Below are 12,336 nucleotides of genomic sequence, written 5' to 3'. Positions count from 1 at the left end.
GCTAAGAAAACTCATGTGAAGATCTTGTGACTTCTTAACATTGCCCTGGTGAACGTCCTCTAGGGCAAGAATTACAAAGATTAGAACCACAAGGCATTTCAGCAAGATGGGGACACCAATCCATTTCCATTTACCAGAATGATTTTGTACTATTGTTATTGTTTTCAAAGAAGAAACAAGCATTTAGGGTGAGTACCCTGTAAAGGGCTGGTAGCATCAAAAGAAAACGCTGCTAAACTGCTTTCTTTCTGTTGGTCTTTAATCCTTTCAGAGATTTATGTTGAGGATTACTGCCTGATTTACTTCCTTTTTTTGGTGCCAGGTCACTGGTTAAGATCATGGCCCTTAAAACAAGAGAATTAAGCCCCAGTTCTACCTTGTAACTTGGGAACATTCACTTAAGTTTTCTGAGCTTCAGTTACCTAATATCTATAAGATAGTAGTGAAGATTAAGCATGATTCAACAGGCAACAAAATAAAGTGTTAAACATAGTGCCAGGTAAGTATTAACTGTTCAAGAAGTGATATCTCTTATTATTAATGCTTTTATTATTAAAGAATAATTTACAATTTACAAAAGTGAAGAGATTTTCCATTACCAATTTGGCTAGTATTACTCCGGCTCTTGATTCTAAAGTAACTCATTTGCCCCAGAGACATGCATGACAAGGGTAGTTATCCTGGGACATTTAATGATAAAATCTTCTCGGAAAATTTATTTGAAAGAGATACACTTTTCTCTAGAGTATTCCTGATTATGACTCTTCTACCTCTCTCAAATCCAATTTTATTCTAATTTATAATCTTGGCTCCAGCAGATGCAACATGAAAGGGTTAACCATGTTCGTTTATCCATAAGTTGGATGATTCTAACACTTCTGTTTTGACAAACTCATGAGAACATCTATAATTCTTGCCCTCTTTCTTTTATGTCTTTTATGAAATTAGAGAAATAGGATTATACTACTTGCAATGACCAAGACTCCTTAACAAGCTTCTTTTTTTGAAGGTTCTCATTTTATATTTTTATGTAACAGGATCTGAGTGCTTACCATGGTATACAGCCAAGTGCAGAGCACCCAGAATATCATGTGACTAAGAAAATTCCTACCTCCCAGAGATCATATAGTCTAGTAGAAGAAAGAATGATTTTACTCAAATATATCATAATAGAGAACAGAAAACAAATATTAGAGAAATAGAGCTAATAACCATTGTTTTTCATGTGTCTTCTAAGATACTGCTTATGATAGCCGCTCCTCTCCAGAATATTAGAATTTACCACATGAAATTGCTACTTTTATAAGTCAAAAATAAATATTAGCAATTGCATATGGTTCAGTTAAATATACACCAAGAGAAGCTATTATTATTAAATCAATATCTTACTTCTAGGGAGTTTTAGTACCTGCTACTTTACTACCCCTGCCAACCCAAAAATCGAATCCTTTAATAACATGAATAGATTGGAACATTTTTCATTTTAAGGTTGTAGAGAAAGGATGGAAATATATACTGCATTTGACAAAAGGGGTTCTATAATGACATTCAGCTCTATAGTTCTATTAATCTTCTTGCTAGGAGAGGAAATTTTATTTTTCACTTTTCCATTAGCTCTTTTCAAATAGTGAGAATCAAGAGCCAGCTCCTTGAATATGCTCCCTGAGTAACTTAATCATCTATTTTTGCCTTTTATTCCTTCTTTTCATCCTTCTGTCATTCTTTTAGTGGCCCTGGTAATAAGTGACACCCAGCCAATGTAACCAGAGTTACCCTTTGCTCACATTACCTGAAACTCTCAGAGGAAGTGTTAAAAAACAAGTCTAAAAATTTTACACTCTTAAACTAATGGTCTAGTGGTCACTCCCATTAACTTACATAATAGGACAACATCCTTCAATTGTACAGGAAGGCAAGGGTTCTAGCTTCTTATGTTTTTTCTTTGCCTCTCACTAGATGCTGGTAGCACTAGTAATAGTATTAGGTGCCTATAATAGTTCTTGTCAGGGGCAGCAGCAGTGTCATACCTGGCCCTTTGGCTTTGCCAGCTTGAATGCGTCCAAGTCGGAATACAACAGCACGTTCATACTCCTTAATGATCTAAGAGATTAAGGGAGAGCATTTAGTCTTAATGGTTCGTTAACCCATATAGAGAGCCCGACTTATTTCCCAAGGTATTACCTTCAAGCACATCCATATGGAGATAGGGAAGGTAATGATCATCAATAGGAAAGAAAGAAAAAACAGGATCCAGCCACAAACACCAAGCTGTTTACTGTTGATGCCTGGGAAATGAGAAGGAAGCAAGCCTGTGACTGATGCGGTTCTTAGAAAAATCATCCAGGGGTGTGGATGAGGAAACTACTCAGAGATCTGGACAAGCTTGATGGGACTGACAAAGAAACCTAAATCCACGCACACCCATGAATTCAGGAAACATGTACACACTCATGCGCATGCACACACATACAAACAAAAAATACCTAGGTTTTTAGATTAAAATTAACTTGCCTCTTCCAAGACTTATAGCGATCAATAATAATTATCATTACATTTATATAAGCCTGCTATGGTTTATTATTCTCAAAATACACAAAACAGTGTTACCTAGAGTGTAATCCATTGACTACCCACATCAGAAACAACAGGATCCCATTTTAAAAGGTAGATTTCTGGGCCCCAGAATTCTTCAGGTGAAATTCAAGGCAACATTGGAGGTAGATAGGTAAGTATTACTATCTCCAAAGAGAGACAATGTGTCACAAGGAAAAACATATTGAAGAGTTCGTGGGTATGAACATCTATGAGAGCTCTCATCCTTGCCAATGCTATGACCTTAGGTAAGCCGCTCAACCTTTCTGAGCCTCCATTTCTTCATCTGTATGACGAGGATAGAAGTTACATACCTTCAAGTATTTGATGAGAATTAGGTGATATTATTTTCATATGGTACCTGGACCATATATTAATAGCTACATTAATAAATGTAATTACTTCTGTTATTCTATTTTACAGATTGATGGAGATTACAGAGACTTGTCAGACATTGATATTTGACACTTCTGACTTTTCATGGAATTTTGTTACATTGGCTTATTACATTGGATGTCTTTTTTTCTAATCTCAAATTGTAAATAACAGGGTCATTTTGGCTTAATGAATAGTGCCCAGCAATAAGATGAGGCTAAGTTCAAATCATTTTTCAATACCTTAACTTTGTAGCTTTAATCACATCAGTTAACATAATTCTCAAGTCTTAGGATTCTTGTTTGTAAAACACACAGTTCTAGCTAATACTTTTACTTTAGAATTCTTTATGTTCACTATTTTACCTTCTTTTTAATTCTCATTTCTTCTTGCTTTTTCTCATTTCTTCTGCTTGACAGCCACCTCCATCCTCACCCTTACACTTCCTCCAACAGATTGTTTCTCCCCACAGCCCTAGGACTAATTATATTTACTAGGTATCTCCATCCAGATAATCCTGCAAACACTTTATGCTATCTCTATTTCAGTTAATGCCTTAACTATTCACTCTATTGTCCAAGTTAGAGACATAGGGTCACTGCCTTTCCCCTATCCACTAAGTCTGACTGATACCACCTGAAATTCTTCCTCACTCATTGACTTTACTATTACTGTCTTGTTGGTGCCCAAGTCATACATTTATGAATATTTAGAAGGGTTCTAGGGTTTTCTTCTTATACTTACAAACAATGCTGTGCTGAATGCTTTTTAATGTATATTTTTGTGCTTTTAGATAGGATAAATTCCTGGCAATGGAATTGTTAAGTCAAAGTAATGTAGAGAGGAGGCAAGAGAACTAAAATGTTAAATCAAACTATATTCAAAGACTGCAATATGTTGATCAGCCCTGCAGCCAGGCCATGAGGACACCTGCAGAACAAAGGAAGATTACTGCTGAGATTGCTAACAACCCATTTCTACACCTGTGAAGAAGAAACAGTCTTTAAGTGGCTGTGAGACAGGACAACACTTGTAAAGTTCTTAATATTTAGCAGGAAATGAAATGGCACATCTCTTGCAGAGTTAATCTTCTTAGTAAACCTAATTAAGTTTTCTTCCCTCCTTTCTTTGGAAAAAAGGCCCTTTCCCTCAAATCCTGATAATTGCCCGAAACTGGTGACTAAGATCCTCTGGCTCTTGATAAGGGTCATCAGCCCATTGTTAAACAGAAATGGTGTTAAGCCAGGCAGGGCTCTTAGAGTCTGAGAGGGGAGGAGACTTTAGGCCAAAGGTCTTTTTACTCTTTTAGAAACTTAATAAATACATTTACCAAGCCTGATTTCCTTTACCCACTTGATAGACAAATCAATAATAGAAATGTAACTAGATATATGATCCCAATAACAAGTTTGTATCTTCGTTTTTCCTTATCTAAGGACTGAGGCAGCACTTTAGCAGGAAACCCAAGACCCCACCCTGACTAAGAAACCCCTGTAGGCAGGGACTAAGGCCATTCTCAGCAGTAAGCATATACGGAAGAAGAGACCTCCCGTCCCTCAACAACCATACCAATAATAAGGGGGTTCATGACTCTTAGAAAAGAGGTAGTCAGGAAAGTTAGTTAGGGACTTTCGGGACAGCCTTTAAAGACACTGAGGTCATCCTATCTCAGAAGGGGTCCTCCCTAATCCGCCCACAATTAAGCAAGCCAGAAGGCATTTTTTAACTCACACAAAGAAACCAGTAGGCAGAGAATTAGGTACCAGTTTAAGCCAGTCACTCTCACCTGTGTAATGAAGACCCCAACGACCTTCAATTCACCTGAGTCTCATTATACCATCATTATAATATGAAGTTCATTAATATCATTATAACAGACTGAATTCTGGGAACAAACATGTGCAGAAAGCAAAATGATGAATCATTGAGTCCTGTCAATTTTAGCTGTCAATCAAGGAAGCCCACTCTAAGTAACCATCCACAGCAAAAAGGGATAAAAACCCTAAAGGCTTTGTTACCAGGTCTTTTGAGCCACCCTTCTCTTGCTCAGGCTCGCTTCCATGTCTGGAGGTGTACTTTCTCTTCTAATAAAACTTTTCTTTTCTACTGTATTTTGGTGTCTTGCTCAATTCTTTGTTTGAGACATCAAGAACCTGCACAGCATGCCAGGAGAGGATCCCCGCTGTCCTCTCCAGTAACAGCTGTCCTACACAAAATAAAATTGTTTATTTCCTATGGCTAAAACCATGGGGAACCTATTAAAGGCTTGGAACTGTCAGTGGGCATTTCACTCTATGTATTCTTACCTTTTATCCTTCCTCACTGGACGTCAAAGTAAATGGGTAAACAAAGTCTAAACTAATGCATAAAACTAAAAAATTGAGGCAGAACAGGCAAATTCCTCCAAGTGGGGGGTGACCAAGCCCTGTGCTGAGAAAGAATGGTTCTTGGCAGAATGTAGAATGCATTCAACACCAAAATTAGAGTCAAAAGGAAGGTTTATTAGAGAAGAGGTAACACTCCACAGACAGAGTGATCTCCTCTCATATGCAGAGAGTAAAAGAGGCTAAGAGAGACTCAGAGGGACAGAAACAATAGAGAGGCAAGGAGAGTGAGAGACACGAGAATAAAGGCACTGAGAAGGATCCCAGCTTTGGGGTAATTCAATTTATATATCATTCTTTAGTTTCTATGCATTATAGTTTAAAGACTTTGTTTACCCATTTTTCTTTGATATGGACATGAAGTGAGGAAGGATAAGAGTATGTAGTGTGAAAGGCCTGCTGACAGTTCCAAGCCTTTAATCTATAGGTTCCCCATGGTTTTAACCATAGGGAATAAACAATTTTATTTTGTATAGGACAGCCACTTAAAGACTCTATTTTTCTGTTTCCCCTTCACAGCAGAAATCTTCCTTTGTTTTGCAGTGTCCTCATGGTCTGGCTGCAGGGCTGATCAGCAGATTTCAGTCATTAAAAGTAGCTTAATTTAACATTTTAGTTCTCCTTCCTCCTTCCTACATTAGAATGATATATAAACTGAATTCCTCAAACACTAGGGATCCCTCTCAGTGCTCTGTCAGTGTCTTTACTCTCTCTCTTATTGTCCTCATCTCTATTGTCTCTGATTCTCTCTTAGGCTGTCCCACTCTCTGCCTCTGAAAGAAGACCACACTATGTCTATGAAGTGTTACCCTTTCTCTAATAAACTTTCCTTTTGACTCTAACTTTGGCATATGTTTGAATTCTTTCTATACTCTCTACCAAGAACCCTCTTCTCTCTCACTACAAAGCTTGGTCTCCCCACCACGTGGGGAATTTGCCCTATCCTGCATCAAAAGGAACTAGTATTTACAGTTTTGGTAGATGGTAAGTTCTCTTTAAAGAGTTTTTAGAAAACTACCTTCTCTTCAACAGTACACTGTGACACTGTGCCTATTTCCACAAGCCCTGTACTCACTAGATATTTCCAGTGTTCTAAATTGTTACATTCTGAAGTGAAATGTATCTAAATCTTAGAGATATATATGGTATTACAAACTTTTGTGTGCAAGTGTCCTTTTATAGTCTCTAAATGTACAGAACATACTAAATACACACAATATATTTAATAAAAATAAGGACTTGCCTATAGAATGCCAAAGTTTAAATTCTTGATTTAAACCTGCCAAAGCCTTGGACCACATTGAGGTGGATCATTATCATTATGCAAGATAAAAAAAAAATATTTTGCACATTTTGATAGAATCTCAGTTGAATTTCATCTATCGGTGTTTATTATTGACACAACCTGTATATATACATTTTCATTTTTTAAAAAATCCAAGCAATATATATAAAACTAAAGTACCCCCTGACTATCTGCTACTTAGTCCACTGTTATCAAGAAGTTCCGTAGTTACGAACTTGGCGTATCTCCTTATTGACCTTTCTTACTTATGTACATATATCTACATTTAGAAAATGCTTGTTTTAGATTTGTTAATTTTATTTTGTAGTGAAAGGCATCAAACTGTCAGGTAGTCAGGCATGAGTGACAGGAGCCAAGTCCCAGCTCTATAACACAGAAACTTCCCTTGAAGACCTTCCTTAAGCACGTCCCAGAAATACCTCCCTTTTAGGGTTATAGATTACTCCTAGAGCACAAAGGGTTATAGATTACCCCTAGAGCACAAAGGCCATAAAAGCTGCTGGTTAAACCAGCTACAAATGCATGTGCAGAAAGAACTGCCCATAACTTCAGCTTCATTATACCATCATTTTAATCTCATGAATATGCCTGGAAGTTCATGAATCTAATTATAACAGATTGAATTCTGGGTAAGCACATGTGCGGTAGGCAATAAGTTATATAGCAGCCAACTATCAGTCAAGGTGACCTCACATAGAGATCATCTAGGCCCTCCCATCAAGACCTTCCCATTTCTTCATTATTAAAGTATTCCTGTCTGGAAACTTGCCCCTCCCTTTGGGGTGTATTATCTTCTCTCTCTGTAAAAGTGGAAATTCTCCAGTTTCCGAGAGGTGGCATCTCCAGGCGCCAGCCCCCAGGGAGAGTAATAACTCAGTTACAGGGAGGTGATATCTCCAGGTGCCAGCACCAGGAGAAGCGCAACATTCCAAGGTTCAGATGATAAAACTGTCTACTAGGCCTTGTTTGATCTGAGAGTTCCCCCGGATACATTTATTTTTGTACAAAACGTTAACGGCTAACCTGCTTTCTTGTAATCTGCTTATTCAAGGATGTAGTTGGAGGCTTTATAAGCTGCCTCCGCTGGAAGCTTGGGGCTGATCTCCTCTAACCCTGAGTGGTAGAGAGTCAGTCAGTCACCGGCCGGCTAATAAAGGCTCATAATTAATCTCAATTGGCCCCATGGGTCTTAGAATCGTTCGCGCCATAACATCTCCATCTCCTGAATTCCACAGGTCTGCAGCCTTCCCTACAGTGGCCCATTTCCTTCTAAAATGCACTTTCAGTAAATCTTTCTCAATCTCACCAACCTGTAATTCCTTGCTGCATCAGCGGGAAAGAACTAAGGGATTAACACACGATTTTTTTTGTCCTCCATCCTCCTCCTTCTCCCCCGCCACGCCGCTGGGGCCTCACCGGATTTCACACCACTCCAGCGGTGACAACACTATCTGATTTTCTACTTTTGTTAAAACTTAATATATCTTGGAGATATTTTCATATTGTTACACACGGATCTATTATTCCATTCTTCTTAATGTTACCTACTATTCTGTCCTAAACCTGTGTCTCAGTTTATTTAGCCATTCTTCTGTTGATTGAAATTAAGGTTACTTGCAATTTTGCCTTTACAAACTAAGAGAGGAAGCTTCCAAAAAATGCGAAGGAAAGGGCTTGCAGAAATGACCAACTCAGTCGATTGTAGATTAACCACACCCTATAGATTTTTAAATGGCCATCTGGAAACTAGTCACACATGAGAAACAATCTGTAAATAGATAGGACTCATGGTCCAGAAATTCTTTCCCCCTTGCAGCTCCCGCCCGAAACTCCCCCTCCCATCCTGAGTCAGGAGGAACACATAGACCCTCAGACAAAGGAATCACACACCCCTTGCATGGAACACTTCTGGGGTATATAAGCTGTAAGAAAGATAATCAGAAGGAGCTTGTGCTTTTGTGCACTCCACTGGCCTAATAAACTCTCCTTCCTCTAACAAAGTTGTCTGAGCGTCCAAATTTCTTCCATTGGGTGTCGCTTCCTGCAACAAACAAGGCTGAGATAACTGTACTCATACATGCCTTTCTGGGACAATTTGCACTTTCCTGGAATATTGATAAAAGTGTTGAAAAAGCAGCACAGTTCCTGTTGTTACCTTTGGTGTGTTCCTTCCCTGTTGACACTGTAACAATTGGTACTCAGGAACCTTGGAGTATTCTAGGGCTGTGACTTAAGCAGTGCAGCACACATGGCCCCTGAGACTACTTGGCTTTATGACCTCAGCAAGCCCTAGACATTTCCAGTCTATCTATAGCCTTAATACCAAGCTACCTAAGCAAGTGTTTGTCACAAAGAAAACCATTCTGACCAAAAGGAGCTTCTCCGTAGTCCCATAAAGTCCTTGCATCATTACATGAGAGCAAGGTTTTGTGAGGTACTAAATGTGTTATGAGAGACATGAGATGAGGATGTGATTAATCTTCCAAAATTTACATTTAAGCATTAGAATCACACAGGCCACTGATACTGAGAGATTTGAAGGAGACTGCAGGTGTCAGCTGCGCCTCAAAGTGGGGCTTTGAGCATGATTATTGGCTTCCCTGTAGGGCACCAGCAGCTGCACAGCTCTGGAGGGAGCACAAACTGTTGCTCTTTTGGGTTCCAGCAGAGCAAATCTTTCAGCAAGCCTTTCTCCTTCTTCACCCCTCCCACAGTTAAAACCAGCATGCAGTGCTGAGAAGTGGATCTGAGGATTACAATTCCGACTGAAAGGGCATGCTTGGGATTGCATTACAAAGAAGCTTTAGAAATCTCCCATACTGCAATTTATACAAGGCTCCTGCCACAGCTTTCCCTTGAGGCTAAGGGGCTAATGAAAGGAAAACAAGCCACGCAATTTTCTCAGGTAACCACTAAGTCTTCCATATATCTAATCATCTCCTGCTTTATCCAAATCCATAAATGTCTATTTTCTACAGGCAAATGTCGTAATACCATAAAGCTAACATCATATGCTTACTTCCTTGTAAAGAATTAGATTTTGCATCCCCAACAAATTGCCATTGGTTTCTCATTGGTGCATTTAACAAATATTTTTTTCAGTTATATACCCAGCAATGTGCTAGGGCTGTGAATATGAAGGAGAATAAGATAGGGAACTTCTCCCAAATAGTTCATGTCTAGCAGGAAATGAGACAGTAGGGCCAACTGTGATAATAGGGTCAGTGCTCTGCTGTACTTCCTTCTAAGACATGTGCGGCTAGTGAAATAAGTATTGATCTCCTTCTTTATATGGTTGTGACGAAGAATAGATGAATGTTTAGTCGACATCTTTCCTTCAATCTGCAAAGAGAAGGGTAGAGCCATCACACACACAGAACCCAAGGCCCAGTGCTGCTGACACTGAGGAGAAGGACTCTGGGAATTCAGTTGGAAAGACTTTAGAGATAACCGAAGCCAACCCTTTGTTTGGCAACTAGAAAACTTCCTGGTTGGTGTTGTAACCATCATCTTAATCTCTTTTAAGTAAGGTGGTACCCACGAGCTTCACAAACTGATGTCAATTTTCGTGTACCTTTATTGACTGAGGCAGTGAGGCAAAACCAACCTTCACTTGTAGAGGCATACCTCTGAGGCCTTGTTCTTGGCATTTAGTTATAGCTACAGTACCAGAGGAGACTTAAGTATCCTTTAGGGTATTTAGGACTAGAGGTCAACACTCAAGGCGTGGAAATGAATTTTAGCAAATAAAACAGGCTGAGTGACTTGGTTGCCTATTTCTCAACTTTGGCTTAGTCAACATATTTAAATATTAGATGAATGCTACATATAATACTTGCCCACAGATCTGTTACTATAAATTGTCATTTCCTCTCTAATATTACTTTAGTCATTTTCTCTCTAATGATACTATAAATAGTCATTTCCTAAATAAACTTTTAGGTACTATGACATTATTTAAAAACACCAAAACAGAATGATGTAATTACACATCAGGGAAATAAAAATTAAAACCACAATAAAATAATAATACACAGCTTCCATAATGGTAGACTAAAAATACCAAGTTTAGCAAGGTCATGGAGCGAAAAACATATTCAAGAATGTTCATTGCAATTTTATTCATAAAAATTCAAGAAATGAAGAACCATTCAAATCTATCAAATGAATATAGTCATAGTATGCTTATACTAAGAAATATTACTTAGAAAGAAAAAAGACAAGGCTACTGCTATATGCAAAATATGGATTAATCTCACAGGCAAAATATTGAGTGAAATAAACCAGACACAAGTGTATATACCTTTTTTAACTCCATGTATACATACTGTATAATCTTACTTATATTGTGTCATTTTATTCAAGAGCAAACAAAACTAATCTATCACATTTGAAGTCAGAATAGCATCTGTCTCTACGTAGTGGGTTACTGGTGGTTGGGTATCATCTGGGGAGGGACGAGGGCACCTTGTAGGGTGCTAGAACTATCTTGATCTGGATGGTGATTACATAGACTTACACCTATTGAGCCTGTGGAAATAAATGAAAGACCAACCAAATGAGAAAAGTAAAGGCTATTTATTTGAAGCTTGCTATAGCAAGAGAGTCAACCTCTGTCGCATGTGTTTTGACTGAGACTCAAAGGCTGGAAGAGTGGGAAAGCTTTAGAGTGAAAACAATTAAGCCTTCAGGTGTCCCCTGATTGGGGGCTGTTGGCATGGAGTGTAAAAGTGGAAATTCTCCAGTTTCAGGGAGGTGCTATCTCCAGGCGCCAGCCCCTAGGGAGAGCAGTAACTCAGTTACAGGGAGGTGATATCACCAGGCGCCAGCCCCAGGAGAAGCGCAACATTCCAAGGAAAAGATGATAAAACTGTCTATTAGGCCCTGTTTGATCTGAGAGTTCCCCAATACATTTATCTGTGTACAAAAAGTTAACAACTAACTTCTGTTTCTTGTAATCTGTTCATTCAAAGATGTAGTAGGAGACCTTATAAGCTGCCTCCTCAGGTAGCTTGGGGCTGATCTCCTCTAACCCAGCGTGGTAGAGAGTCAGTCACCAGCCGGCTAATAAACGCTCATAATTAATCTCAATTGGCTCCATGGGTCTTAGAATCATTCTCCCCATAACAGGAGGTGTGGGCAGGCTAATTAGAGGCTAGGCATCCTATGTGATTGGCTAAGAGTTTTGGCTTTCTTTAGTTGGTCCTAATTTGGAAGTGGGGACATAAAGTAGGAAGTTGTCAGTTATTTATCAAGTACTGGCCATTTTGCCCTGATAGTTTCAGAAGTTATTGTTAACTTCCTGATTTTTCACTAGAGAGAACAATCTGGCTTTCCACAAGTCTAACTTATGGCATGTTGCCTTGCTGGGCTTGTTATTAAAGATAAGCAGGTTGGTGTTCTGGGCAGTCTGCTACCGGTTGGTGGTCAGAGTTCTCTTTATATAATTGGTCCAGCCACTCTCTGTATATTCCATCTCAAGCTAAACACTCAAGACTTGTGCACTTTATTGCATGTTTCTCATACCTCAATCAATAATTCAAATAAAGACCAGAGGATATAAGTCCAGGCTAGCATTAAGGATGGAAAACTCACTCCTTGCTCTGCTTTCTAAAAAATAAAAAGGTAGATTGAAAAAACCTTCAGCAAAGCAGGCCTGTGGACAGACAGGAGACAATA

The 12,336-nt window shown here is 38.8% G+C and overlaps 1 protein-coding gene across 1 annotated transcript in view; it reads right to left on the bottom strand.

Annotated features, from left to right (window-relative positions):
* Positions 1-12,336, bottom strand: part of STOML3 (stomatin like 3) — a 35,547-nt gene that overhangs the window by 16,611 nt on the left and 6,600 nt on the right. Inside the window, exons 2-3 of the mRNA XM_006915780.2 lie at positions 2,182-2,285; positions 2,028-2,100 (exon numbers count right to left, since the gene is read on the bottom strand). Of these exons, the coding sequence (XP_006915842.1) occupies positions 2,028-2,100; positions 2,182-2,285 (177 nt within the window). The remainder of the gene's footprint in view (positions 1-2,027; positions 2,101-2,181; positions 2,286-12,336) is intronic.

This window comes from Pteropus alecto, unplaced genomic scaffold (genome assembly GCF_000325575.1).
Source record: "Pteropus alecto unplaced genomic scaffold, ASM32557v1 scaffold16, whole genome shotgun sequence".
NCBI classification, from domain to species: domain Eukaryota; kingdom Metazoa; phylum Chordata; class Mammalia; order Chiroptera; family Pteropodidae; genus Pteropus; species Pteropus alecto.
Note: the sequence above shows the minus strand (reverse complement) of the source record. Positions and strands in the feature narration are given on the sequence as shown.